At 54.8% G+C, this 22,406-nt stretch overlaps 1 protein-coding gene across 4 annotated transcripts in view; it reads right to left on the minus strand.

Moving 5' to 3' along the window:
- PGBD5 (piggyBac transposable element derived 5) overlaps positions 1-22,406 on the minus strand; it is a 107,641-nt gene that overhangs the window by 18,238 nt on the left and 66,997 nt on the right. For 3 of the 4 annotated variants that reach the window (XM_058696105.1, XM_058696107.1, XM_058696106.1), the window contains exons 2-3: positions 14,945-15,372; positions 7,265-7,399 (exon numbers count right to left, since the gene is read on the minus strand). In XM_058696105.1, the coding sequence (XP_058552088.1) occupies positions 7,265-7,399; positions 14,945-15,372 (563 nt within the window). Of the gene's footprint in view, positions 1-7,264; positions 7,400-14,944; positions 15,373-18,398; positions 18,585-22,406 lie in introns of those variants that run through there. The other variant, XM_058696108.1, reaches the window with a different exon arrangement.

Raw genomic sequence — 22,406 nt, forward strand, 5'->3', positions numbered from 1 at the left:
GACGGGCCCTCTGGTCCAGCATCCCACTGGCCTGGGTTTGCTTGGACTGAATTACTTCAGCTGGTCAGAGATATCAATTCAGACTCTTTAGCTGAACGAATAAATCGGTAAATTCTATGAAAAAACCCCAGAGCCTCCAATGGAATCTCATCCCAACTCCGCCACTGCTGTGATGGCTGAAGACACACACATAGATTGTGTCCGGATCTGCGAGCCTGCCCTAAAGATCAGTAATCTGAGAAAGGCAGCATCGCTGGAGACCCACACATCCACTCCTACACTGTGCCGGGCACTTTCCGTAAGAGCCTCCAAGAGGCAGCGCCGGAGGAAACAGCCTTCATTTAGATGTGTAATTGCAGGCTGGTGTGGCTCCCAAGGGGTCCCGTCTCTCCCTGGACACATGTGGAGACAGCATCATTACACTGAAATAGTCCCAGCAGCATGGAGAGCACAGGGCACTGCCCGCCCCTGGGAATGTGAATTTGCTGCAGATGCTTTACTATCTGAGCCACGAGCTTGTCTGACAAAGGTCTTTAGGGCAGAAAACTGTTATGTTTTCATTGCCAAGCTTTTCATGTCCTCCTAACAAAAGTTTTTCTTGCTCCTAGGAGCAAGAAACTAACTAACTAACTAACTAACTAACTTTCAGATATATACAGGAAGAAAAGAAAAGAAAATCGGTCAATACACGGCAGGATGCTTTGCCCCGGGATGCGACTGCTAACGTGGCGTGTTTCATGCTGTCACCACAACGGAAAGGGCCTTAGGAAACCACCTTGGGGGACACACATAACACGTAACTGTCTCAGCCTGCTTCTGAAAGGCCTCAAGACCTGGAGCAGGGGGGCCCAGCTCTCCTGCCCCACCCCCACCGCACCTTCTCAGCACACCGGTGACAGTGTGTCGACGGATGGATTCAGAGCTCATTACGACGCCCCCACGAAGCTGTCACTGGGGTTCTGGCACTCTCCCCGTCTCGGGGAGAACCTGGTTCATCTCCGCTGGTCTTGATCCCTGGCCCTACTTCTTTTCCAGAACGGAAGAGAATCAGGCTTCCCCTGTTGCCGTGGCATATCTGTAGGAGCAGGGCATCTCCGGGGACTGGGAAGTCACTCAGGATCGGGGTCTGTGATCCTTTGCTCGAACCTCCAGTTGACAAGCTGTGCTTGGAGAGGGTGGAGGGTGGACTCCTCATGGGGTCGGGGGTGGGGGGAGCAGTGCGGGAGGGCATGGTGTGCACTGGCTGCAATTATGCAGAATGAGCGTATGGAGATGTGGGACACCCCGGGGGTTGGACAGGCGACAGCCACTGGTGTCCGTAAAATTGAAGTGATATTCCCTTACCAGGGGAGGAACGGGGCCTACTGCAAGGAGACGGTAAAGGCATCGGTGCTGGGTTTGATGGGCTGGGGCTCTGCCATTTACTGGCTTGTGTGGTTTGGGGCCAGTAACTTAATTGCACTGAGCCTTGGTTTCCTCATTTGTAAGGATAATAATACGCTATGTACCTCGCAAAAGGCCACTGCCTGTGATGAAAGCTGTGTATGTAAAAATCTTTTTTTTTTTTTTTTAAATAGCAAAGCTCTATGCGCGCGCTCTACGCCCCCTAGGCACGTGTGGCTGGTTTTATTTAACCGAAATTAAGTAAAATGAAAAATGCAATTCCTCAGTCACACCCGTCGCATTTCAAGTTCTCAACAGTCACGTGGGCTGGTAGCCGCTGTCATGGAAAGCCCGACTGGACGGTGCTGCCTTATGCCACCCTCGGTTTGTTTAGCCCGGTTATTTTCCAGCAAAGTCTGCCACCCGCCCCCTTATTGCCGCCTCGTGCTACCAATTTCCTCTCACGTGGCCTCTTACCTCGACTGCGGCTGGGAAAGGCCCATGCGCCAAGGTGGTTCTTCTCTAACTGTGCGCCTTCAGCACAACTGACCCTTGCAAGAAACTCGCTTTTGTTTCATTCCAAAGCACAAATCTTGGGGGAGGCTTGCGGGGAGGGGGGTGGGGGGCGGGGGCTAGCATCCTGCGGGTCTTTGCACCCGTTCACTTCCGTGTGGTTGTAGAGTCTAAGCTCCTTGCGGAGAAAGCCAGGGTTCAGTCTGGTCCAGTCAGTGCCTGACGCACGTACAGGGCCACTGGATATTTACTGTCACCTCTGAACCCCTACACGGTGAGGAGGGCAGGGCAAAGTAACCCCACTCAGGAAGACTGAGGAGGAGATGATTCTCAGCCACTTGCTCAAGGACACTCAGAGATGATGTGACAGATGTCTCGCACCCCAGCCAATTCCACCCTGTGACATAACCACCTCCAAGGTGGCCAGGACGGAAGAGCGGGTCCCCAGCGCGCACAAGGAAACAGATGGACGAGGGCCCTGTGCTGCCCGGTTTTTGACTCCAGAAGCAAAATCCACTCCGGTTAATTAACCCCACTCGGATCCTGGCATTTCGAGCGAATCCTGTTAAAAGACTAAAAACCAAATAAGAAGAGACACCCCTTCCTGCAAGTTCCTCAAGTCCTTTCCACATGAAAAGTAGGTCTCAAACTAAGGGAGATGGGGGACAGTTGATGCTAAAACCATCAATGAAACAACAAGCAAGCTGGGTAAGAGAAGAGATGCGAGGTTTTTGTCTCACGTGAGAAAATTCCCCCAGGCAGCCTGGTGGTTAAGAAGGTGGGGTCTGGGGCCAGAAAGGCCGGGTTTAATCCCAGGTCTAGCGCTTTATGGCTGACCCCTTGGGCGAGGTAGCTTCCCTCCCTGTGCCTCAGTTCCTCACCGTGGAAGGGGCAGGAACACTGCCTGTGTCGTAAGGCTGTGGTGAAGAGGAAGCGAGTAAAGCCGGTAAAGGGCCTGGGCAGAGAGCCTGGCACCGAAGCAAAGTACCCTTTCCGGAAGCCCTGAGGTGGCCATCGTCGTGAATCCACACATCGGGCTGAAGGGAGGAGAGACACTTTCAGATCAGCTGGTCCAACAACACAGGGTAGAGGACCTCCTTCCGAGTACCCCTCACCGATGTGCATCGGGGCGCTGCCTGGACACGTTTAGAGACATACAGGGGGTGGGAACCAGGGGTCCTTTCATCTGGGAGATTCTATCTTGAATTCTGGCTTCTGAAGTCCGTCCACCTCCAGTGAATGTTAGTTCACTCAGCAGGAGACCGTGGCTTGTCATTTAGAATGGCTCTGTCCCTGCTCAACATGGCAGTCATTCGACCCCCTGGGGACGGTCTGGCCTCTCCACTTTGGGCAGAGCATCCCTGTGTCCCTTGAAGCTCACGGACAGCGTACTTGGCAGGCATTTGGTGCCCTGCCACCCCCTTCTTGGGGCTCTGCTGCCTGCCAACATCCTCACGGAGAACCCCAGGTCTCACACCACAGAGGCAGGTGGCTAGATCGACACATTCAAATAAGAGAAATCTGCTTTTTTTGACTATACCATTTAAAAAAAAATTTTTTTTTTTTTAATGTTTGTTTGTTTATTTTGAGAGAGAGAGAGACAGAGCATGAGCAGGGGAGGAGCAGAGAGAGACACAGAATCCGAAACAGGCTCCAGGCTCCAAGCTGTCAGCACAGAGCCCGACGCGGGGCTCCAACTCACAAACCGTGAGATCATGACCTGAGCTGAAGCCGGACGCTCAGCCGACTGAGCCACCCAGGCGCCCCTACCTTTTTTTTTTTTTTTTAAATTAGTAGACCCTTGCTTTCCTCAAAGAATCTCACGGGTCAATATAACATTAACTGAAGCGTTGGCCAGTTTTTTTCCCCATTGGATTCCCAATCCTTCTGACGGAGTAGACAGAACAACACTCTGCACGGACAGTCTCCTTCTGACCCCACAGAAAGGCCACAAGGCTTCCAAGAGGAGCTAACTTAATGTCTCAGACTAAGGAATTCCAACCTCTCAATGACAGGACTGACTGTCCCCTGAAACTGGAAGTCTCATCGTCTGTATGAATCTCCTCAGTCTCCCCCGCTCACAGGGAGGGTGCACACGAAGGGTAAGTGGGGCCCGTCCCCTTGGCTAGAGCCCTTTCTGAGAGACCCTCTGCAAACGGCCTCGGCTAGAGGGCGTGTTGGGGCTGGGGACAGTTCTTGGCCGGCCTGCGACACGGGACACAGAGTATACACCCTGGAGCGCCCCATAAGCCTCTAGCCTGGAAACGGCGGTGGCTGTACCGAAAAAAGAAGGCATTCGCTGCGGTCTCAGGTGGTTACAACGTGTCTGGGACCCCAGGGGCAGCTATGTGTCAGGATTTTCGGGATCTCGTTTTATAAACGATCCCTGCCTGCTCCTTCCACTGCTCTTGAAACCTGGAGTCGAAAAGCCTCCGGATCCTCCACGAGACTGCTGGAGTACGTGCCGGGGTGCGGGCTCGCGAGGGAGAAAACGGGCCTCCCTTAGCCTCGACGGGTGTCCACTGCAGAGATGAAATGGGCGCTCGAAAGGGGAGTCATGGAAATCCTTTCCATTTAGACACCCGTATGTGAGGGAAGAGAACGCCCCACGCCGGGCTGTTCTCTCTTCCTCCCTTCCTCAGAGGGCCCTGGGGAGCAGGACACGGGCTCCAGACAGGCTACAGTGCGGGGGGACCGCCAGCCCACAGCCTCTCAGCCTTGGGTCTTGGGACAAACGACTTACTGTCTGGGAGCTTGGGTCTTCCCACGTGTACTGCTCAGAGTGTCATATTAGGCTCAGCGGGCGCCCCTCAGCACCGGGCCTGCGGTGAGTGACATTGGCTCCTGCCCCAGCCCTTCTACCCGCTGCCTTCTGCGCGGGCACATCACACGCCCTGCTCTGTCCGCCTCGGGGAGCCTCTCCTGGCCCCCAGGTGCCCTGCCGTGGCCCCATAACGTTGTACGCACATTTCTTTTTTTTTTTTTTAATTTTTTTTCAACATTTTTTATTTTATTTTTGGGACAGAGAGAGACAGAGCATGAACGGGGGAGGGGCAGAGAGAGAGGGAGACACAGAATCGGAAACAGGCTCCAGGCTCCGAGCCATCAGCCCAGAGCCTGACGCGGGGCTCGAACTCACGGACCGCGAGATCGTGACCTGGCTGAAGTCGGACGCTTAACCGACTGCGCCACCCAGGCGCCCCCGCACATTTCTAATGCTGCACCTGTCACACTGTATTTACGAGTGGTTTTAATGCATCTGTCTCTCCGACTAGAACGGTCACCTCTACGCCAGGGGGACTGCAGGAAAACCCTCGGCAGTAGAACCAGTTGGAGGTAGGGGTGTGTGTGTGTGTGTGTGTGTGTGTGTGTGTGTGTGTCACTTCTCTCTATTAAGAGAGATGGGTATTTATTTTAAGGAATTGGCTCACATGATTAGAGAGGCACGGTAAGTCCAGTAGAAAAGGCTGGTGAGCCAGAAGACCCAGGAAAAAGTTGCAGGTCAAATCCAAAGGCACTTTCCTGGCAGATTTCCCTCTTCTTTAATGTAGGTCAGGTCCCCCACCCCCACCCCCGCCCCCACGTTAAGGCCTTTGACTGATTAGATGAGGCCCACCCCTGACAGAGAGTTATCTACTTTACTCAAGAGTCTACCCATCTGTTAATCTCATCCGAAACACACCTTCACAGAAACATCAAGAATAGTGTTGGGCCACATATCTCCGTACTGTGGCCTGGCCAAACGGACACATAAAATGAATCATCACGACCTCTGAGCCCTGCTGATGTCAGGGGGTAAAACCAGAAAGGCCGGAGTCAGGAAGGGAGTGAGGTAGAGCGGGCACCCCCCCCACCCCCGGCACCTCGCACCCTGCAGAGCTGACGACAGACCGCCCTGGGAGCCGTACAAGTGCCGGAAAGTGCCGGAAAGTGCCGCTTCCGCCTGGAATGCAGACAGACGGCAGTGGGGCCGAGGATTACGAAGCACAGCCACTGTCCTGATCACTCGGCTGTAACTGGGGCTCCACAGACCCAGCGGCTGGAGACTGGGGCCAAGCTGCCCAGGGGGAGCGTGATGAGCTTGGAGACACAGTGCCGAATGTGCCAGATCTCTGAGAAGGCAGGACTGGGCCTCCACGTCCCAGCGCTGGGCCCAGTGCTGCAGGCAACAGGTTCTCGGGAAGTATCTATTCAAAGAACCGAATGTTCCCGAGGAGGGGTTGCACAGAGTGAACCTCCCTCCCCTGTCCCCAGGGAGCCTCACTGCAAAGGACACTACTGAGGTGGCACGGGCCACCAGAGGCTGTGCAGGGACAGAGGGCCCAGGCTGCACATCCAGAGTAAATCCTGCTGTGGGACAGGTCCATTCTGGCAACTGCCCGAAGCCTGTGCTCAAGCCCACTCGGGTCTGGGGTCCGGCTGGAGATCCCAGCCCCAGGCTGAGCTGAGGGTCCCCCGAGCCCGCAGGGAGACTAGGATGGTCCCTCTGAGCAGATATGTTTGCCTGAAGCACATGTACTTTCCCTGCTGGGACAAAGGGATGCTCAACTGAATCTTCCCATGAATCCTCCTCTGGCTCAGGGGGAGAAGGGAGGGCAAGACCCCTGTGCCTGGGGCCTGGGGCGGCAGCCAGGCAGGGGCAGCGAGGCGGGGTCAGCCGTGACCACAGGGCCGGCGGGCCTGACAGCTGGGAGAAGGTATCCCGAACAGCGCGGCCGGAGAAACCAGCCGGAGCCGGGATCTGTCCCTCGGGTGCCACATCCGGTGTTCGCCGGCCCCCACCTCCTCCTTTTGTGCAGTCCGCACCCTGGCCGATCCCGGCAGGCGAACACTAACACCTCCCCTGTAGTGGAGCTCAGCCACCGCTTCTGAAACCCGTGTCAGCACCTGCCTGGACCACGGCAGAGCCAGGGAGCAGGTGGCAATGACGGCTCGAAGGGCCGCCCGCGCTCCTGACCAAGCGTAATTTAAGCAGCTGGCTGTTGGTGGCCTGTGAAGAAGGCTTCCTCAATACAGGGCAGTAGGACAGACACCTGGCAGGTCGGGGGCGGGAGGGGGCTTCCGGGACCACCACACGGTGGGTTCCCGAGAGAGACGGCGGTCACTTCGTGTGCCCCACTCTTTTGGTGAAGTCTCTGGCCGACGCTGTCAGGGCCCGAGCCTTGATCAGTGTTTGCTGCTGTTAACTGAACCAGAAGGGCCGGACAGGACAGGAAGGGCGGGCAGGGAGGTGCCGGCCGCCCCAGTGAGGGGGAGCAGCCCCGCGGAGCTTCTGGGGAAGGCCCACGAGGAGGGGGAGTGAGCCGGCTCATCAGTCACTGCGAGAACCGTCTTCCCTTGGCCTCCCTGGGCCCAGCCCGGGGCTCACCTGGATGATGAAGCCGGTGGAAGAACACTGCCTGACCCAGAGGCTGAATTTCCGCTTTTTCCTCTTTCGCAGTTCCCGCTCTGTGCACGTGGCGATGAACACAGGGTCCTCGTCAATCAGGGGTTCGTGTAGCACCTGCCAGGAACGAGGGAGCAGAGAAGCTGAGCTCGGGGGGCGGGGGGGGTCATCAGATTTGGGCTCAATCCTAGTCTCTGCCTTTGACCAGCTGTGTGACCTTGGCTAAGTCATGTTTCCTTTCTGATCCTGGGTCTCCTCATCTATAAAAGGGTAGCAGTTTCAATATTTACGCCAGCGATTTGGGGAGAACTAAGTAAGAAGCCGTAGGCAAGGCACTTAGTACAGGCCCTGACATATAGTAGGTATTTAGTAAATGGAAATTTGAAAAAGGAACTGAAGGGGCACCTGGGTGGCTCAGTCGGTTAAGTGTCTGCGTTCAGCTCAGGTCATGATCTCACAGGCCGTGAGTTCGAGCCCCGCACCGGGTTCTGTGCTGACAGCTCGGAGCCTGGAGCCTGCTTCGGATTCTGTGTCTCCCTCTCTCTCTCTCAAAAATACATAAACATTAAAAAAAAAAAAAAAAAACTTAAAAAAAATTTTTTTATCTTATTTTTGAGAGAGAGAGAGAGAGAGAGAGAGAGAGAGAGACAGAGCATGAGTGGGGGGAGGGGCAGAGAGAGAGGGAGACAGGGAATCCGAAGCAGGCTCCGGGCTCCAAGCTGTCAGCACAGAGCCCGACGCGGGGCTCGAACCCACGAACTGTCAGATCAAGACCTGGGCTGAAGTGGGACACTTAACCCACTCAGCCACCTAGGTGCCCCCCAAAAAACTTTTTTTTTAAATAAAAATAAAAAAAATAAACAGTAACTTAATTTTTATTTTATATATTTATAAGATACACATTTAATCTCTATATTTATATATGTTAAATACATTTATAATCATCTTATTACAATAATAATAATTATATATATTATATAATATATAATATATAATAATAATTATACATATAATATAATAATTATTTTATTTTATAAAATAATAATTATTTTATATAATAAAATAATAATATAATAAAATAATAATTATACATATAATAATATAATATATATATAATTATAATAATAATAATTATTATTATTAGTGGCTGAAGGTCCCCAGGGCAAACTCTCACTTGGTGGAGGGATCTCCAGCAGGGGCCCTGACCTCTAGCTAGACATGCCCACCTGTCTTCAGGGAACACCTCTCCCCTGCTGGGCAGCCCCAACCGCTAAAAAGTTCTTTCCCTCACGGACTCAAAATTTACCTACATTCTATCTGAGCCTATTGATCTGCCTTCTGTCCCTGTGAGAAACAAAGGAAAACACACACTATTTCTGCAGGTATTCCAGACCGTGCTCATGTTGGCCCACAACCTCCTCGTATCCCGGGCCGAACAATCTCTCTTTAAAATCCGCCCCTGACGTGAATCTGACGCCTGTGGCCTTGTGGCCGACACCCAGCCTCTGGCTCTCCTCCACATCGTCACGTCCTTCCAGACGCGGGATTCCCGAGGCGATGCTCACACTTATTTCACCTATCTTTATTTCTTTATGACATGCTTATTACGATGCGTTCAATGACAAGACTCTAAGGTAGAAAGAAATGGGATAACAAAAACAGGCTCCAAGGAGTGCTCAAAGTTTTGCGTCTTTAAAAGCCAAAGCTTTTGGGAGGAGACTTTTGGCTCAATTTAGGAATCTGCTACACGTCTCCCCCAAGTCCAAGGTCAAGCTCAACTGTGAATTGGTGGGTGTGGCTGAATTTCATCGAAATGAAGACTGTGGGAAGCGACGGGATTCCAAGAACCCTCCCCAGCGCCCTAGATGAGGGGCCAGTAGACTACGCTGGACTCTGGCCCCACCACCTGTTGTAACTGAAGTTTTACTGGGACCTGCCACGCTCACTCACTCACATATTGTCCACGGCTGCTCCTGGACTCCAACGCCAAAACGACAAGATGCATCGGGGACTGTATGGCTCGCACAGTCTAACGGACCGACTGTCTGGCCACTGGCAGAAAAAGTGTACCAACTCGTTCTCCACCGGTGCTTTGGGACCTTTAGTGAACAAACTAGTTACCCGGGATCCTACCGACGGGTGAATTCTGATTTAGCGGGTTTGGGGCAGGGCCGGAGTTTCTGCGTTGCCGACAAGTTCCCAGGTGACGTCAGAACACGGTCTGACAAGGGCAGACTGGAGGACAATACTTAGCAACTGCGATGTGGACGCTATCCTCTCAACCTCCCATCAGTGCTACGTGGAATTCCACTTAAAACAGCAACAGACTGGAAGGGTTCAGTGTGGCCCCCTTCAGTTTTTCTGTTGTTGGACGCACGTGGACGTTACACCTGGCCCTGCCCGTCTTACGCTTATGAACGGGAGGGCTGAAGAGGCTGCCGGCCACGGGCCCTCACGCCTTGCTGACTCTGTGGGCTCATAAAATATTCGAAACCCCATTTGGAGCCACTGTAGCAAAATGGACACCCCCTCCCCCACCACCGTGGTGCTCCATTTGAGCAGAGGGGGAATGGGGAAAAGGGCAGAAAGGAGTCCTTTCGCTGCCCGCGTATTCCCTGCACCATCAGGCCTACTGGAGAAGCGTGTCCTACTCACCCCCTCCGAAGCCACAGTACAGAAAACTGCCCTCCCTCCCTCATCTTCAGAAAGCCAGCGTACCTCTAGTCCGTGTGCGTTTACCTAAACTCAGGGGCGCGTTGGTATTTCATCGCATGCCTCACCAAAGCAACCTCTGCGTGAAAACTACCCATGCCGGAAAACCACTTCTCTCTCCGCCGGGCTGCCCACCGGCCAGCATCTCTCCGCTCCCCAAGTGTACTTCCTGAGTCCCCTTCTGTGCATGACAAGCTCATTTTGGGGCGTGGCAGTCGGTTAGGGGAGAGGAAAGGCAAAGCATCCATTTATTTACTTGTATAATCTCTCCCCAAAAATATCCTCCTACGGAACCTGTCCCCACTTTTGAGGACATGAAGCATCTCTCTGTTTGGCACTCGGGTATACACACGCGTGCGGACAGACGTGCGCGCGACTTGTGGCTGCGTGGGTTACCGGTAGACCGAGAGCCGTCAGCTTTCTGAAGGCTCTGCGAAAGCTTCAACTCATCCTGGAGGGTCGCAATTTGCTGGAAGGGAAAGGCTCCAGAGATGGCGGGGCAGAGGGTGCGTGTCGGGGGCAGAGTACGTGTGAGGGAGCAGGACGTGGAAGGGACGCTTGGCAGCCAGGAGCAGAACCACTCACACGTGCTGGAGAACTGTTCCAACCGCCCTCAGCAGGCAGCGTGTAGACCCTTCAGAGGGGCCCTGAGGCTCTGGGGTGCCAGATGGCCAAACTCACTGGGCCATCACCTTCTATCCAAATGACCGTTCCAGAGCCCAAGCAGGGACTTTTCACGGAGCAGAAAAGCTGGAAAACCAGGACACCTTTACAGTTTCTAGCGTCTTCGGACATCCAGATGGCTAACAGACACATGGAAAGATGCTCAGCATCACTCATCACCAGGGAAATGCAAATCCGAACCTCAGTGAGATACCACCTGACACCCGTCAGAAAGCCTAGCATGAACAACTCAGGCAGCCACAGATGTTGGCGAGGATGCGGAGAAAGAGGCTCTCTTTTGCGTGGTCGGTGGCGATGCAAGCTGGGGCGGCCACTCTGGAAAACAGCGTGGAGGTCCCTCCGAAAACTAAAAATAGAGCTACCCTATGACCCAGCGATTGCACGACTATTTATGCAAAGGGTACAAACTGCTGATTCAAAGGGGCACGTGCACTCACCCCCATGTTTACAGCTGCGCTATCGACAATAGCCAAAGTATGGAAAGAGCCCAGATGTCCATCGACGGATGCATGAAGAATGTGGTAAATATATACAGTGGAGTATTACTCGGCGATCAAAAAGAATGAAAGCCTGCCATTTGCAGCAACGTGGATGGAAGCAGAGTGTATTGTGCCAAGTGAAATAAGTCAGTCAGAGAAAGACAAATAACCGTATGATTTCGCTCCTGTGTGGAATTTAAGAAACAAACAGATGGACATAGGAAGTGGAAGGAAAAATAAGATAAAAACCGAGAGGGAGACAAACCATGAGATACAGAGAACAAACTGAGGGCCGCTGGCAGGCTGGCAGGGGGCGGGGGGGAGGGGGAGGGAAATGGGGGATGGGCATTAGGGAGGGCACTTGCTGGGATGTGCACTGGGTGCCATATGTAAGGGATGAATCGCTACATTCTACTCCTGAAACCATTATTACGCTAGATGTCAACTAAGGGGGACTTAAATACAAGTTTTTAAAAAAAAAAAAGAAATTCTAGCTTCTTCAGTCAAGGAGGACAGGAAGCCTCTCCAGGAGACAGATGCATTGCTGAGAAGAGAAGCGGTGTGGGAGCCAAGCATACTGTCGCCGATGCTGGAGGTCAGGGGAAGACGCCCCTCACCCCGGCAGGCCCGTGGGACGGAAGGTCCCGCCCCACACAGCAAGGCCAGCGCTTTCCAGGGCACGCAGGGTCCAGCTGCTTCTCTGCAAAGGAAGGGGGTACAAGGACTTGTAGGAGCCCCCAGCTAACAGGAAGACCTAATCATGTTCAGAATCAGTCACACGCTGCAGTTCATGATTTCATCCCCCTCGCCTGACTCTCCCGTGCCTACGGACACAGAGCTGACTCAACGGTGCCCACAGTCAGGAGAAGGCAGAAGGAGAGGAAAATGCCATCTGATTATCAGCCAACGGGAAAACGGATCCGAGGGCCCTGGGACGTTCCCTCTGCCTCGGGTTCCTGTGCTTTGGGCGGAGTGTACTGGGTGTTCTGTTTGCCCCCAGGACCCACTTTCCACCCCTCCTACGCCTTTCCACCCCTCTTATAAACCACACACCATCCAGGCCTCTGTTCCCGGCGTTGGGTTTGTTTGGCCAACCTGGAGGCCTGAGCGAGAGAAGGAGGAGGCCCCCTGCCTGCCCGTGCCCTCACCTCTGGGCTCCGAGGCCCACACCCTCTCCTCGGCCCTCGGCTGATACCAGTTTCCCACTGCTGTTACCAGTCCTGTCACGTCCCTGCACCCTGACCACACGCCATCCACAGTCCCCCGCATCCGGTCGTCCTCAACTGCCCTTCTAGAACACAGGACTCGTTTCCTGCTGGGATCCTGACCAACACAAAAGGCACTGGATACCAAGACGGTAGCAAAAAGAAGACACAACCTCACAAACACAAAGGTAAACACGAAAATCAAATACAAAGGATATGTTAAAAAAAAAAAAAAAAAAGGAAAAAAGGAGAGAGGGGAAAAAACCCTCCAACACGACCAAGGAGCCCTTCCCCAAAGGAAGACTTATCTTGGGACTCTCTTCTTTCTCTCGGCCTCACCAACCCGGAAACAAAGAACAGACATGGGGGCAAGAATAAAGCGAACGTTGTCCCCGGGCTCTCAGTGGTCCTGGTCTCCTCACTGCGCACCTGAACCACGCAAGGGAGGAAGGCCGAGCTGCCCGCGCGGGTTGCCGTCCAGCCACTGCTGGCTCGGGAAGGTGCCAGGCCCCCTCAGGGCACCCATGCCTGGGCTGGGAAGGGACAGACCTGTAATCTCAGAATTGGCTGGGAAGGGGCAGGCCTATAATCTCAGAATTGGCCGGGAAGGGACAGGCCTATAATCTCAGAATTAGCTAGCGGGCGCCACAGTGTGCCCCCAAGCCACCCCGGGCTCCAGAGACACACGCGCACATGGTAACCGCCTGGGCACAGGTCTCAGGGTATCCGATCCTGCAGGTTCAGAAGGCAGACAGCACGAGGCCGGTTCACAGCAGCACACAACACACATGAATATAACCCTGGCTAAGGCTGGCCTGGTCCCGGGACTAGAAGGATCTTCAGCAACCTTATCCTGCAGCTGTTAAATAGCAATCATCCAAGCAGCCGGCTGTTTGGTTCTTGAGAGATACTCAGCCCACAGCTTCCTCCAGGGGCTCTTCGAATGTCTGGCCCCAAGGATGGTCAGAATACTGTATTTTACCCCTTGCATCCAGCCGGAAGGGCCCCAGTTTGGTTCATTTTCAACCAAGCAAATATTTAGCGCAGCAAAAACGAATGTGCCCGGCCCTGTATTTGGTCCTGCAAGGCCTGTGGAGGGCAGGGCCTGCATCCCCAAAGGATCCCACCTCCTGTTTGGAAGGTCAAGACACAACTGGGGACAAGAAAGACTGGCACTCAGCTGCCCTATAAATAGTGGGGGGGGGGGGGGGCGGGGAGGAAAGCGGGAACCGCCACGGCCCATGGGCCCTGCACTGGGCCCAGGAGACTCGGTAAGTCTGCTAAGGCAGAGAGGAGGGAAGAGCTTTCTCGGCGTCAGAAAGAGCATCACAAACACCGGGAAATCATAACGAGCCCAGCACATTCACAGCACGGCAGGGGGAACGCTTCCAGAAATTGTTTTAAGGCTCCCACAGACCTGAAATAGAGTGAGATCTTCCCCCACAAAAACCCTGTGATTTTCAGCCATGCAGAGAAAAAGGCAAGATACAGAGACAGGGAAAGAGAAAACATCGAAAAGAATTTGAGGTTTATGAAGAAGGCCCTTGGAGGAAACGCACGAGGAAGAGTGGGTAGATGGATGGCTACTCAAACGCATAAATAAAAATGACGTCAACTTTGGTTTCCACACTGCACAGGCCAAAAGGAACTGGGCTCACGTGGGCCGAACACGTCCTAAAGTTTCGGTTAGAGGCAGCTCGGGAATGAGCTGCCTCCTCAGTTTGCGAGGCCAGCAGAGCAGTTTGGAGGACGATTCCAGAACGCCTATCTCACCACAGCCAAGTGTACTGGCCACAGGTCGACACCAGAAGGCAGCCGCTCAGGAGCTGAGGGCACACAGAGCCTTCTAGAACCAGTTAGGGAAGTTGGGGTGGTGTCAGGGGGCCCTAACAGACCTGGGGCTCTATGGAACCCTGGTCCAGAGGCCCCGCTGGTGACAGTGTGCCAGGTGGACCCCCCGCCCCCCACCTGAGTGACTCCGGGTTACCTGCAGGGCCACTGAGATCCGGCCTCCTGGCCTCCTTCCCTCTGCCACCTACGAGGCTTCAGCCCTTTCCACCACCAACCCGGGAGTACATCCCTACTCAGAGAACACGGGAAAGTGAACCATCAGAGGTTCTTCTTAATCTAAGAATATTGGGGCGCCCAGGTGGCTCAGTTGTTAAACATCTGACTTCCGCTCAGGCCGTGATCTCGCGGTTTGCGGGTTCAAGCCCTGCGCTGGGCCCTGTGCTGACAGTGTGGAGCCTGCTTGGGATTCTCTCTCTCCCTCTCTCTGCCCCCTCCCCAACTCGTGCTTTCTCTCTTTCTCTCAAAAGAAATAAACTTAAATATATACATATATATATATATATATATATGAAACGTACGAGCCTGGAAAACACGTTATTTGGAAAGAAAGCGCCATTACGGGGAGGGGGGTACGGGAAGGGGGGCAGGCAGCGGCAGAACCCCGCTCTCTGAGGTCTCTGTGGCGTGGGGCCGTGAGTCCATCGCTCCCCTGCACTCCGAGGAGGGCGGGAGAAGTCAGGACGGGGGGGCGGGGGGCGGCGGTCCCAGGGCACCCGCGCGGCCGATCTCACCTGGGTTTGGGAAGGCCTGAAGGCAGAGTCGAAGCCGTTCTGCAGGGAGTCGAGGAAGGGCTGGACCTTGTAGAGGCCGTGCGTGGTCTGGCTGGAGCGGAAGGCCACCACGTGGAAGTACTTGAGGATCTTCTCGAAGCGGGCCTGGCTCATGACCAGGGCGAGGCTCCTGTTGCTGTAGAAGCCGCCGCTCCAGATGCTGAGGACCGACTCGCAGTGGGAGATGCTGGTGGAGATCATGTAGCCCAGGAACGCCTTCATCTCCGTCAGCGTCACCTCGGCCCAGGCGCCGTCGCTGCCGAAGCGCTCCTGGAACTTCTTGGCGTACATGTTCGTCTGCACCACCATGTTCTTGAGCACGTTGTCGGGGACAAAGAGCTGGAAGAAGTCCATGGCACTGGCGCTGGGGGGCATCTTTCGGGTTGGACCTAAAACGAAGGCAGGCCGGGGGTTCATTGCCGCAACCACCACCGCAGGGTGCACCCTGCCCCCGCCCCCTCCCAGAGCAGTTGGCTGGCCTGAGCTTCCCCCCCCCCCCCCCCCCCCCCCCCCCCCGCCATGAACTTCGGTCCCCTTCCCTGGACAGCGGCACGCACGCCCCCTGCCGCCCGGGCCCCGCACCTGCAGGTCCTCCCTCCACCGTGCACCCTGGGGCCCCGCGTTCTTCCCTGTCCAGCAAATTCAGAGAAAGGGACGCGCGAGCCGTGGGAAAAGACCCACGCAAGGGCACACTGAACTTAACACAGGAGCTCCGCCGTGGCTTTCTGCCTTTCGTTTCGCTTTCTTGTAAATTGACTTCTGTAAGTAAGAATGCTTTCACCCCTCGGGGCCTGAAAATTTCCACCCAGGAGAGGCTGCAATGTTTATCTCCTGGTGCTCTCCACGTGGCAATTTGGAATTTATTGGTGAATACATCTGAAGGGGCTTGTTCAGATAATTTCACCAATGTAATAAAAAGCTCACAGTTTTGGGGCGCCTGGATGGCTCAGTCGGTTAAGCGTCCAACTTCCGCTCAGGTCACGATCTCACAGCTCCTGAGTTCGAGCCCGGCGTCAGGCTCTGTGCTGACAGCTCATAGCCTGGAGCCTGCTCCGGATTCTGTGCCTCCTTCTCTCTCTGCCCCAACCCACTCGCATTCTGTCTCTGTCTCTCTCAAAAATAATAAACATTAAAAAGAAAAAATTAAAAAAAAAAATCTCACAGTTTTGACTAATGCAGGGACAGCGTTCAGAACTACATACACACACATCCACCCATAAGAGATACGGCTTTCAATCCCAGTGTCTTAAGTCAGGCTAACAGGATGTAGAGGTTTGTAGGAGACAAGCTTTTTTTTATTTAAAAAAAAAATTTTTTTTAAGTAATCTCTACACCCAACTTTGGGGCTTGAACTCACGACCGGAGACCCCGAGTCCACTGACCGACGGAGCCAGCCAAGTGCCCCCTGAGGAGACCAGCTTTGCAATTTCTAATCAAAGCCGGGCACGCTCTTCAGAATTTTAACCACCCCCCTAAACCTTTCTCTACTACTGATTTAGGCAGTCTCTGAAAAACACGTTTTTTCGCAGCAAAATAAGACAATGTACACCCAACCGCCCAGGTTTCAGATAGGATAGAGTGGGGAGGTGAAACCCTGAATTCACATCTAGCTAAATGCACAGTCTTAGATAAATTCCCTCTTTCCCACGAGGAAAGCGGAACACCTGCTTTGCAAGGCTGTTGTGAAAACCTAGAGACCTTTACTGAGATGTTATCAGCAGAAATCCACTGCCCCGGGCTCTGGGCTTTGGAATGCTCAATTGCTCTCATGTGGTCGAAAAAAACCCTGAAGCCCGGAGAGTGAAGTGACCACCATACTCACTGTCACCAACCAGTTACTGGAAGGGCACCAGGCGGTCCTGGTGCCACTGGCACCTAACTGCTCTCGGAGCAGGTGGCCCTGGCTGCAGGGACGGCGAGGCCAGGAGACAGCGGGGCCCCAGTGAGTAAGAGCGGCCTGCGGCCTACAGCCCCACACCCACTCTTTAGTGGAAATCATCTTATTTCAGCGAAGCCTTGCACCCTCCGGTGGGTGAAGCCATAAATTATTCAGGGGTAGCTCTCAAAGAGGAGAAAAACCAGCATTTTAATTGCTACATCATGCTGAGTGAGCAGAACGAAATTTTCTCTTCCAAAAGTTATCTTTAAAGCAATTTTGCGTCCCGGGCTATTTCGCAATGAATTCTCCCAGCAAACTCTGCCCTGGCCAACTGTTTAATGAAGAAACGGGGAAGTAGCTGGCTGCCTCTTATCTGTTTAGTTTGGATTTACAAGCATCCTCCACTGCCTGTCTCAGCTGTTCTGATTCTTCGTATTGGAAAGTGTTGGCACAGGCCAGTCCCTGGGAAGGGATGGAGGGAAGGAGGGAGGGAGAAAATGCTATTCAGTAGATTCAACCCATATCGCCAACCTTATTTATAATAGGGCTATTTAATAATATGGCTCTGGGGGTGGGCAGCACCCCCAGCCAAGACAAGACTCTCTTACATTTGATTCATTCACAGGAGCTTTTCCGGCTATTACCCCACGTGATCCTTACAAGATCCTCGTGAAGCCTCGTCCCCTTTTGCAGGGAAGGAAACAGAAGCTCAGAAGTATAGGGATCCAGCCCAAGGTCACTCACTTGTAAGCGCCTTATCGTTGGGGCGACCGTCTTCCCACCTGGCCCAGCACCAGTCTGAGAGCACCTGCTGCTGCTGTAATTATGAACGCGCCACTTCTGCTCTCGAGAGTGGACAAGAAGGGATGTGGCTGTCCTGCACACAGTGCACACACACGGCTTAAGCCAGGTGCATGGTCCTCAAACCCCCCCGAGCTCCCTCTACCTCTGGCACACACACATTTCATGGTGGGCTATGTAGGGTTACAATGCACAGCCAGAAGGAATTCTGAAGGGAAAAAAACCGCAAAGGAGGCATGGAAGTGGGGGTGGGGGTGGGGGCAGGGTGGTAGGAAGGACCTGTAATGCCGGCGTTTACCTTCGGGTCTGCCGAAGGGAGACAGGGCTCTGCGTGTTGATGATGCATGACCAGGCTATAAACTCATACAGTCATCTCCCGGCCGGGGGAGGCCAGTGCTCTCCCCCCCCTCCCCACCCCACCATGTCACCAAGTCACTCTTCAGGGCTTGGTTCAACCATCGCCCACCTGGTTCCTTCAGCCCCCCGGGGATCACCTGCTCCCTCAATCCCAGGATGCCACAGCAGGCCCACGGGCCCAGGGTAGCATTAAGAATGGTCCAGTGATGCTCAGATTCCCTGAAGAGATTCCCCCCCCCCACCCTGAACCACTACCCCAAGGTAGAAACCGACCCCCTCTTTCCAGGAGCGACATCTACAAAAGCAGATGTCCCGTTCAGGGGGTGGACTGTAACGCAAGGGCAGTTAGCAGAAACCACTTATTCCGAGAACACTCACGGGTGTCGTATGGATCCTAGGAAGAGAGGAGTAAGACCCAGTGCTCTCTCCCCAGGAAGTTCTCGGTGTAGGGACAGGAGCAGGCAGCAGACAGTGACCAGTGATGTCAGGCTCGGGGGAGGCCGGTGCTCACAAGAGGGACCCCGAGTCCAGATCCTGGGAGTGGGGGCGGGGGGGATGGACGAGCCGCGTGAGACGGCTCTCGAGACTGGCGGCTGCAAAGGGATGGCGGCCGGGAGGTTACAGACGATCTCAGGCACTGAGAACATCTCCCGCAAAGGCCCTGAGTTTAGCGGACTGTGCAAGAGAGAAGGCTGGCTGCAGGCACTGGGGGCAGGGCCCGGACTCCCCGCAGCGAGGCGAGAAGGGCTGTGAGCACCGCGGATCGTGCTCCTGCTTTAGGGGGAATCACTACAGGTGGTGTGTGGGGAGGGCCTGGGGCTGTTCCTGAAGCCAGTGAGCACCGGGGGGACCTGAGGGGTGGCCACCCGGCTTCCCCTCCTGGCTCCCTCACCTCTACGCACGGCGCCGTGCTCAGTTTCCATGCAGGTGTGCTGGGCAGGGGGAGCGGACTGCGGGCGAGCCGGGTACCGGAGGCGGCCTGAACCCTGGGGCCTCATCAATTTGTCATTTCCACTTTTACCAGAGCATCTTACAACACACGTGTCCAGGCTGAAACTCCAGATGCCTCACTGTCCTCTCCCGTTTTGCTCCTCCCCTCCAGCCCCCCCCCCCCAGACACCAAAACCACCACGGGTTCCTCTGCTGCCGGCGCCCCGCATCCCGCCCATCCTCGCGTCCTGTTGCTGGAGTGTGTGATCAGCCACCCATTGCTCTGACCCAGGCAGCCACCACCCCTGGCCTAGAAGGCAAAAACGGTCTCCGCCCAAAGGATTCACAGCAACAGGAAAAATCGTTAAAAGAATATAAACCAGGTCGCTACAGTCCCCTGCTGAATTCAAACACTCCCGGGACTTGCCACCGCGTTAAAGCGAACCCACATTCCTGACCAAGCGCTCGGGGCCCTGCAGGGCCGGGTCACAGCTACCCACCCCCATCCCAGGCCGCTCTCCAAGGGCAGCTGAGCACAAGGGGTGCAGGTAGGGCTGGGGTCAGGCCCGGGCTCTGGCACGCTCCTTCCACCCCAGGGCCTGCACCCACGCAGACCCGTCCGCAGGAAGCAAGCCTTCCTTGATGAGGCGCCCCCAACCACAAGCAGAGAGCCGGTCCTGCCCATCCCCATCCAGACTGCACTTCCTTCCTGCATTTATCATAGGCCACGGTTGTTCTGTTAGGGACTTACACACCCGTTCTGGTCCACCTCTGCAGTCCCGCCCTCTGACCCGGCCGCAGTGTGACGGCCGAGGTAAAGGCCGGCGGTCGCGGCGCTCTAAGCCCGGCCCACGGTATGCCGGACGCCCCCGCTGACAAGGTGGATAGAGTGGGTGAGTGGGGAGGGCCGATTCCACGGCCCACGCAGGAGGAAGGGCCTCTTTGCTGAGCCCCATGGAAGGGATCCGGTTTCGTGGACAGCAGCCCATGTCGATGTCTGATAAAAAAGGTAAGGACAGCCAGAAACATCTGTGTGGAGGCGGAAGCCTACGTGGCCAGGGTCTGCATCTGCTGGTTATGTGACCGTGGCCAGGCCACGTAACCTCTCTGCATCTTGGTTTCCTTCCCCAGCCAGTGGGGGTAAGAACCACCACGGAGGGAATGAAAGCCACAGGCCGCGGCCCGTCCTGGCCGGTCCACCATGAGCCCCGTTTGGTGTGAGGGTCCCGCAGGAGCGACCGCCGCCCGCTTTCACGGTGCCCACTTCACGGCCACAGCCACATGTGGCCCTGATCCCCTCCTTCACACCGTCTGGAAGGAAAGTGTGGTTTTCTCAAGTCCAACCTTCCAGGGACAAAAGCAGTCATTTTGAGATGTGAAGGGCATTTGGCATCAACCGGCATCGTGGGGCAGCAATCGTCTGCAGCTTTGTGACACAGATAAGGATCCCTTCGTATTCTGAATTAAGGGCTTAAAATAATGAAATGAGGGGCGCCTGGGTGGCTCCGTCGGTTGAGCGGCCGACTTCGGCTCAGGTCACGATCTCACGGTTCGTTGAGTTCCAGCCCCACGTCGGACTCTGGGCTGACGGCTCGGAGGCTGGAGCCTGCTTCGGATTCTGTGTCTCCCTCTCTCTCTCTCTGCCTCTGCCCCGCTCACACTCTGTCTCTCTCTCTCTCTCTCAAAAATAAATAAACATTAAAATGTTTAATAAAATAAATAATAAAATAACAAAATGATTCTCCCCAGGCAAAATCAAGCAGATATAAAAATATAAAAGAACATCCTGTGCGATCACAAAAATATTCCTCTCAGCTGAGATGTGAAAAAAAAAAATCAAGATATTATATTCTGTAAAAAGGTAACGTAGGAAATAGCCAAGCTATTGTGTTCAGTGCCGGCTGCAGCTGGGCCTTTATCTTGGGCTGAACTAATCCTCCTGTCTTCTCCGTTTCTCTCCTTCCTCCCTCCGCCCGTGGCTGACGTGCAGGACAAGCTGTCTGTCTGACGAGCTGTCTGTCTGCCAAGCTGCCGAGGCCCGGGTCTCGGCTGCAGAATCCAGCCACACGGCCACTCGAGACCTCCAAGGCTTCCTTCCTTGTTTAACCTCGTGGCTCATGGCTACGTGACTGGGAACAAATTCGTTTCGCAGCCAGATCAAGGAATGTCCACACAGGGGTGGGAGCCTTGGGTAGGAGTCCAGGCCGTGTTCCTCACCTCCCCGGGGCTCGGCCCCTCATCCGTGTGGCCCGATGGGGTAATGCACACTTGTCTCACTAGGCAGCTGGGAGCCGCGTCCAGTGAGTTTAGGTGTGACCAACCTGCAACGCTTACCCACGACATACCAACACAGGCTCAGATGAGCGTTAAGTCCTTGAAATGGTGCCTTCCCACCAGAGGACACGTGAGACTCCTCGCCGCTCTCCAGGGCCTTTAGAAAACATGCAGAAACCCGGCCGGGAAACCCAAGTACAGCATCAGTCACGCAATTTATCGCTTGCAAGGCTTCCTTGTCAGGAGCACGTAAGGGCAAGCCGTGTGTGTGTGCGTGTGTGTGCACATGCACGCGTGTGCCCATGCGTGGTCTCCCTCATGTTAATCCAGCCCAGTGGCGGGAGAAGACACCGGCAATACAGAGACAATTCTGGAATGGGACGCCTGAAGTGACGCCGTTCACAGGAATAGTTCTTGTAGAAGAGGGCTAATGTGTTAGCTGTTCGGGACATTAGAGCTACACCCCTGACCAGATGTCACGTGACAAAGAACTGCTTTGCAGAGAAGGGGGGGCACGCACCCACGCCTGACATATAAAGGCTTTTCAAGACAGCCCAACTTCAAGAACGAGGCACCCATACACCTATAAGGAACAGTCTTACACGACTGTGTAAGGTGAACAGTCTTCATCTATGTGTGACGGCCAGCTCAAGGGTCTGCCACCTGCAGTGGGGGGGGCGGGGCGGGGTGCTCTGCTGGGCGGGGAGTGGGGAGGGACCCTGACCATCTCCACGTGCACTGAGCTAACGGGGAGCAGCTGGAACCAAACGGATCTGCTCTTGCCTGGGCCTGCGGACCCCCTCCCCCCAGGGTCCTCTCTCTCTGGGGCTCTGGTCGTTTACATTTCAGGTCACGCGCACAGACTGTTCTCTGGACTTTGTTAGCGAACGGAGATCAGGTCACACGCGCTTGGACGGGCAGAACAGGGAACTTCTACTGCTCCCGCCGCATCCGGTTTTGATGTGAGCAGCAAGGTGACAACACGGGAGGGGCTGTGACCCTGACCAACAGCTCAGGTGTCGAAGGAAGGAACGAACACTGCCAGTCGCAAAGCTTCATTGCGAATGTGACTCCCTTAGTGGCAGTAGCCTAAAGGCCAGGTGACGGGGCTATTCCATGGCATCCATGAGTCCGTGAGTCCTCCCACGGCTAAGAGTCTGTGCGGCCTGTGAGAACGGCTGG

This window comes from Neofelis nebulosa, chromosome 13 (assembly GCF_028018385.1).
Source record: "Neofelis nebulosa isolate mNeoNeb1 chromosome 13, mNeoNeb1.pri, whole genome shotgun sequence".
In the NCBI taxonomy this organism is placed as follows: domain Eukaryota; kingdom Metazoa; phylum Chordata; class Mammalia; order Carnivora; family Felidae; genus Neofelis; species Neofelis nebulosa.